The sequence below is a fragment of the Morone saxatilis genome, unplaced genomic scaffold, assembly GCF_004916995.1.
Source record: "Morone saxatilis isolate NCDOM2014 unplaced genomic scaffold, NCSU_SB_2.0 Contig23, whole genome shotgun sequence".
In the NCBI taxonomy this organism is placed as follows: Eukaryota; Metazoa; Chordata; class Actinopteri; family Moronidae; genus Morone; species Morone saxatilis.
This window is the reverse complement of record NW_023339796.1, coordinates 17,893,595-17,901,222: the sequence shown is the minus strand read 5'-3', so window position 1 is coordinate 17,901,222 and position 7,628 is coordinate 17,893,595. Positions and strand designations below refer to the sequence as shown.

At 42.3% G+C, this 7,628-nt stretch overlaps 1 protein-coding gene across 1 annotated transcript in view; it reads right to left on the bottom strand.

The window, feature by feature from the left end:
- Positions 1-2,913: 2,913 nt before the first annotated feature.
- LOC118334797 (cAMP-specific 3',5'-cyclic phosphodiesterase 4B-like) overlaps positions 2,914-7,628 on the bottom strand; it is a 49,320-nt gene continuing 44,605 nt past the window's right edge. Inside the window, 7 exon segments of the mRNA XM_035670864.1 lie at positions 2,914-5,411; positions 5,506-5,688; positions 5,781-5,903; positions 6,028-6,182; positions 6,401-6,500; positions 6,851-7,015; positions 7,451-7,628. Of these exon segments, the coding sequence (XP_035526757.1) occupies positions 5,052-5,411; positions 5,506-5,688; positions 5,781-5,903; positions 6,028-6,182; positions 6,401-6,500; positions 6,851-7,015; positions 7,451-7,628 (1,264 nt within the window). The 3' untranslated portion in view covers positions 2,914-5,051.

Here is a 7,628-nt window from a genome sequence, read left to right as displayed (position 1 = left end):
TCTCTCTCTCTGTCTGTCTGTCATTGTGTCAAATAAGGACAAGCATTGATCTGGGCAAAATCAAGAGAAGGGCATGTGGATTAATCATGATTTGGTTTACAGAAGATCTTTATCTCAATCAGACCACAAAATTTCCAAATTTCAGAGAAAAGATTGTTTTATGAGAAGTGAGATGGCAATAGCAGAAAATTGGTGGAAAATCCAACAGCCACACTGTATGTGCTCATGTTTGGGTTCACGCTGGGTGTCTGTACATGTATAATCAATATTCACTATTCCATCTTTCCTTATTTTCTCCTCAGGTGTAGCTGGTTCCCTCCGTCTCCAAGTGTCACATCTGCTATGTCAGGGTTTTTTCAGTCTGTGTGTGAGCATGCATGTGCCTCAATGTGTAATTTTTAAGTATGCATGTATGATCCCAGGGGTTATTTATTTATTTATTTATTTATTGTGAAAAACAAGGATGACAGCGTGCTCTTGTGTGCCGCTGCGTCCCCACAGGGATGTTCCATTCTATGTCCGAACAATTCCCGGGCCGGCTGCATGCTGGGTAAAGAGCCCAGAGGAACTGGTTCCGTGTCCTTAAATGCATCACGATTAATGCGATCTGACGCAGATTGCTTTACACACACAGGCTAATGTCCAAGGATCCACTTCGGTTTCATCATCATGTACATTAAACGACAGCACATTTATTACAAAGGAGTGATTCAGCAGCCATTATAATAACAATGCATTTATCACACAGAATTACCAAAAACACATTTCATATTATTCACACTATTTCATAGGCAGGCTTATTATTTTGACTCAAAGTTGATGTTAAACTCTGCATGCATGGTTCCCCTTTTCCCCCATGGAAAGGTCATAAAACCGTGTCTTACATTTTTGGTGTGTTATGACATTTCTCGTGCATTTGCTCATTCAGTGGATTATATATCTGCTGCCATACGCATTCTGTAGATATTTAAGACAGTTGCATGCAAAGACAATTCCACACTGAGAGAAACAATGTCATATCTATGATGACTGCCACCATGTTTGATAACTAGATGATTTGTGACAGTTTCTGGGAAGGACACATCCTGTTATTGTCCTAATCCAGCATTTTAGAGTCGGTGAAGCACAAGACACACAGACACATACAAGAGGCTTTAGAGGAAGCTGACTGCCTCTTCTGATCTTTTCCAGATACATCATTTTCTTACAGTGGGGCAGAACTGTCTTTTTCAGCGCACTTCCTTGCCCAGCTGTCTCGGCCACTCTGAGCTGATCTTTGCCATCTACACACACGTCTGCACCGCTGCTGGATTATCCTGGAATGCCCCATATTACCCTGTATTCCTCTCACTGACTGCCCAGTTAAATTCAGTCCTTACTGTCCACCCAACTAAAAACAAACAGCAGCTGTCCAGGAGAAACTGCAGGAAGACATTTGTTTTTATAAAGTGGATATGGAGAGAGCAGGTTTGTTTTGCTGGAAGTGGTTCTCTTCCTCTCTCGCCTTGGTCCTGGGCCGTGGGCCCTTTCAGGGCCTGGCTGGTAGAGTGGAGAAAGGAGGTGGACTGGCTGTCAACTGGATCCACTGGCAATAGGAGCCTCCGGCCCAGCCTGAACCCAAGCAGTTCACAGACACCAGGGCAGTCTGCCTTCGCCCTGCTGACGTCAGTCACCGACAGACCACAAGACTTGTGTTAGAGTTTCAAACAAACCCGCTGCCCATTGCCATGGTAGTATGGACCACCACCATGGAAAACGCACTCCGTGTCTGTGCCCGTGTTTACCATAAACAGTCGCCTCATTTTTGCTGAATCTAAAGGAAGAGGATGATGGTTCAGGTTTCTTGTCATCCAGACATCCACAAACTCCAAAGTAAACACAATTAAACCCGTTTCATTAATTATGCATCACACATACAGTAAATTTAAAGTTAATGCATTTTGCATTGTGTCAGTAACAAAGTGATCACTCAGCACTGGTCCATTCCCAATTTTCTGTCCTACCAGGTCATTTTCACAGCTAAATAATGAGTCCTTTTAAAACCTTGGTTAATCATATTAATTTTACCTGGCAGAGTTTTAAAAGACAAGCATTACTCTGTATCTCAGCAGGTGAGCTGAGAACTAGTGACAGTACAAGTGTTCTTCAATAATATCCATTGAGGTTTATCAACCCTAAACCAACCCGCAAAATCTATCTCTACAAAGACTAAAATTACAACACGTTGTCAGGAGAGCAACTGAGCTTTTACATCATACGAGATTACATCTGTAAACGTATTTAGTGAAGTTTCCCCTCGTCTGTTTTGTTGAAACTGAAATCTGTAAAAGTCATCTCATGGCTTTATGTGTGCCCTCCTGTTGATCACGTATTCTAGATGCTTATCTGCTTGGGTCAAGGTGCTCATGGCCATGGGAGAGTGAATGCCCTGAGGGCGCAGCACATAGCATCACTATCTCTACCCTTCCTGTTTACATTGCTGGCTCAGCGTCCAGCAGTTACTGAACTCAAATCTGAGGGAAGACGTGTCACTGGTGTCACTGCAGGGAAGTGACTTCAGATTGAATCGAGTTGTTTTCTTTTATTTCCACCTGGTTTTCCCCTCAGAGTGGCAAAACTGGAACCGTGACGTAAACAAAACCACATCAGTCACTGTATTGTAATTGCAGGATCATGTTTGTGAATGTGACTCTAAAGATCAACTTAATTGTGTTGCATAAAACACAGGATACGCCTAGCTGCCTTTTAGTCACATGTAGGTAAAAAAATTCTAACATTTCATCACTCCTTCCCCGGGCTGATGAAACAGCCCAGAGACCAGGATTAAAATAATTGATATATTCATGACTATATAATTCACCAATTCTTAGAATTTGTTTAATGAGACAATCCAATAACACACAGAGCAGAAAATTCTGTAATACATGCCCATTTTAATAATCTGATAGAAAACATTTGTTGAGCACAACATACACCATTTTACCATATAAGGGAGGTGAGGAAAACACTGAAAAAATATATTTGAACAATGTTATATATTTCAGCAAATATTCCTATAGCTGTACAATGACCCGTCACCGTACACAATATACTGCAGCAAATATCCAGCCTTCATAATCCGCCAGGAACAAAAGACAAAAACTAAAGCCAGACTTCTTCTGCACCTAACATAAGGTGTTGTTGGTTCAGACTGTACAAACATCTTCTGGCTAGAATTTTAAAACCAAACATACATTTCAAATTGTCAAAATTGATTCATGTATAACTTCATGTTATGGTCTTATAAACCAAACAGCAAACAGCTTGTGAAATACAATAAATCAGAACCACCATACAAGTTCAGTCAAACTGTGATTTGACATGTGGTAGTGCATATAAATAATAACAAATATACAGGGAATATTAACAATCAATATCAATATAATCATATACAAGAATAATAAATACACTGTTACAAACAGCTGAGGGGTCAGCACATCACAGCTGGGTGCAACAAGATTGTGCAACTCTGTGACCACTTCACACGCACTCACACACACACACACGCACACGCACACACACACACACACACACAGGAAATATCATGTCATGACACGATATTGACCCAGCCCCCCTACTTCTATTCTGAGGGTTGCACCTTACAATGTGGTACCTTTAAGGTAGTGTTGGACAGATCAGCAACCAGCTGCCAAACTGTTGACATATTCAAAGTGCTGAAATAAAAACTACAAGATACAATTAATCTATCACTAACAGGTGTCTTTAAAATGTGCACACAGTCTTACAGTCATTCAAAGTTTAAAATGGGTCACGGTGTAAAGCGTATTCACGAGGATGGAATGCTGTTAATTACAACAGGTGTGAGCTGATGACAATGGGAATTACAAGGTGGTAAGAGATTTCCCATACTGGAACAGCTCAGCACAATACAAGGTGCGGGGATTGTTAAACTGTTATCTTGGATATTTTTGGTGATTTCCCTTTCATTTGCCTGAACTCTTTATCCAGCAACAGGAAGACACAAGGGATCAATTTGGCTTCTGGTTGGAAGTTTGACTTGTTACACTAGTGACTCTTCAAGTGTGAGATCACACTTTTCAGAGGTGGCAGTGAAATCATCAAAGAGCTTTCTTTTCAGGATCTTTGGAGTTTTTTTTTTTTTTTTTAAGATGTTTTTGGACTCAAAAATACAAAACTTTGCTCCACTTTCAAGGAATATGGTCTATGACTTATTTAATTGCTTATGAAATGGATTATTGGGGAAAAAAACTTAAATTATTCTTTTGGTTTCACATGTTTACTATAATGTTTTCTGTAAAATACTGATACTTTCCATTCTCTTCGTCCTTTGCCACAAAGTGCAAATTGTGCTGGGAAGTCAGCTGATTTTAGAAATACATCCACTGGACGCTTTTGTGAGAACAAGCTTATACTATTGCCAGAACATTAGGAAGACTGTGTGAGACAAATATGTCCTTTTGTCGAAAATTTTACACATTTTACAGCTACATGAATGTGTTCAATAAATTATAAAAACACGTACAAAAAGACACTGTTGTTTAAAAAAAAAAGGCACACAACTTTGTGTTAGAAAAAACTACTTGTTTACAAATAACTTGCTGACCAGTAGTTTTGGTTGGACACTTAACCAGGTGGCATCCGATCCCGACACAATACAAAGAATCGTAACAAACATAAAAAACATCCTGAAGTGCAAAGTTTGGAATTTATAGGAGTCCCAGTACACGGATACATATCGCCCACTTCACTTCCTTTGTGAGAACCAAGATTCAGCCCTGCCTCTGCAGCACGACAGTAGTCCATTCTTTCAAGATCAGTCGCTACGCTCTTCCAGCTCCCATCTAGGGGGCTCAAAAAGAAACTGCCACAGGGTTTCCAAGCCTCGTTTGCAGGGGTGCCCCACATTCAGTCAGGCCCTCTTTGCCAGGCAGCTCCAAAGAGCCAGATTGCAGGATTGCTCCACTGCAATTCAATGAATTCAACCAAAACAGCAAAAAAACCTGCTGCACTCAAGAACACCATCAGTTCAGCTATGTTTCCGCTGGGGAGACGTCACGTGTCTCTGTTTCTACCCCGTCTGGATCAGAGGGATGGTCTTGGAGTGTCACGCCGTCAGCTGTCTCCATCATCCCGCTCTCACTGTCTCCATCTTGGTCATCCAGCGTCAGTTCAAACTGAAATTTACTCGCCGCAGGTCCCCCCTCCACCTCCCCATGTGGGCCGCCCTCCCCATCGCTAGTGTAGAAGGGAGGGGAGGGACTCTGGGGGATCATGCTCTGGTACCAATTCCTGTTGTCCTCCAGTGTGTCCAGGATGTCCTGGGCATCAGGGTGGACCAGGTCAGCCCACGTCTCCCATAGAGGGTGGACTATGTAGTCAATAAAGCCAACCTAGAAAAGATAACCAGCGGTGATGTCAGTAAAAATAAAAATAAAAAACAATATTAACTTGTTGTTTTTGGAGCTAGATGTGTGTGTTCCTTACCTGTGTTCTCTCCACTGAAGCTGTGTGTTTGTCGCACATGGGACTGATCTCCATGCCCCTCTCCCTCTCTCTGTCTCCCTGGTGGAAGAACTCATCCATGATCCTGTCTGTCCACTGCCGGTACAGATCCAGAGGCTTGGTTGGGTTGCTCAGGTCCGCACAGTGAACCATGTTACGCAAAACCTGCAGAAAAAAATAAATAAATTAAACATCTTGCATCTCTTTTGTGTATACCAGACTGTCTTATCATGTGTGTGCACAAGCGTGCCTCTTACCTGCATCCTGTCTGTGTAGTTATCCAACAGCAGGACTCCAGAGCTGGTCACTTTCTTAGTTTCCACCATTGTCTTCAGATTAGCCAGCAGGCTCATGTGTTTGGACATGTCAGTTGCCAATACCTGGAAGAGAGAAATGAATGATGTAAGAAATGATTTAGGAAAGAGGCAATAAAGTAGTCAAGACATCACTCTGAAAGCTAAAACTGGCCAGTAGCTTCACACAGACATGCAGACATTTCCTCACCATGTCTATGACCATCCTCCGGAGTGTCTGCCTCTGCTTCTTGGTGAGGTTTTGGAAGATGTCGCAGTTGTCTTCCTGCAGCAGTTTGAAGCCCACGGCCAGGTGGTGGTTCTCCAGCACTGACTCATCGTTGTACATCAGAGCCAGCTCTGAGTCTATAAAGGCAGAAGGGGGGAGGGAGGGAAAAATGACAGGAAGGAAGAAATTAAATGCAATGTGTCTAAAAACCCATGTTGTTGCCTTTGGAGACAGATTCGAGTAAACCATGCAAATACTTCTGCCTATTTTGTAAATGTAGACTAAACAAATCAGTGTTATGAAAGTGTGTTGATTGTTTTTGTCGGGCGACAAGTTCCAGTAAAAGAGGACTTACTGGTGTTGATGAGGAACTGGTTGGATACCCCTGGGTGGTCCACGTCGTGAATGGCTGCAGCGAAAATGGCTGCCAAGATCTCCAGATCAGTAAAGACCGCCTGCGTTTGAAGAGAAGGAAGAAAAATAAAAAGAGGTGAGCTTCATAGTCAATAAACTGGCCAAACAAGGTAAGGTATTAGACAATAGTGTGTGGACAATCCTTCCATGTGTCATCCTCTCCGGCATGTAGTTTCGGAAGCATGCCAGTATTGCTGACAGTAATGCCAGTCACCTCATTAAATCATAATACACAACTTGAGAAAAAGGTGTGGGTGATGGTGCCACACTTAAAAGGTGTCAGATAAGTAACCAGAACTTAATTCGACAATGAATAAAAGCAAACAATATCTAAGACGTAGTTATTTCAGACTGTGCTTTGTAGGTAAAAGTATCGGAAAAAGTGACGTACATCGAGTGCGGGCGTGGAGAGGAGGATATGCGTGGACTGGGCTACATCAGCAGCGTGTAGGCTGTTGTGGTAGGCCACGTCGGAGTGATAGTGGCCCTCCAGGGTCAGCATGAACGTCACAAAGGTGTCCGTTGGAATCTTGAACGTCCTCATCAGGTCTCGCTCCTGTGTGCGACACACAGAAAGATGATTAGAAAAACAAGACCTTTAACAGCGAGAAGTGACAACTTACTAAAGAAAAGTTACAGCACGTTCGTTGTACTTTAAAGCATCTCTTTACAGCAGACATACTCGACAGTAGACTGCTGAGCTGACCTTTAATTTTATTTTGAACATTCTGTAAACTGTGAATCATATACTACAGAAAAGGGTGGAAATTAATACAATTTGCTCTCCTGCCAGGATGATTCACAGCTAGAAATCAATTTCAGCTGCTAATGTCCCTCTAGCAGATGTCACTGACAGCTGAACGTAACAGAACATACTGTACACACCGACGTGGGCTGTGCCTCATGCCTTCTATAGCCGTGAGTATGTATGAACGTTTTTTAAATGAGCTCTGATAAAAAAGATAAAAAAGGATTAGGAGGCATGGCTGACCTGAAAGATGGTGTACATGATGCACGTGAGCGGTCGGTTATGAGAGTGCTCTGCCACTCTGAAGATATTCAGGCCCCATTTGTTGATATCCTCCAAGTCCTGTTAGAGAGACAGACAAGAGGACTGTAAGTGTCTCAGCTAATCACACAATTGTGTTGTGTTTTTTTTTTTGTGTTTT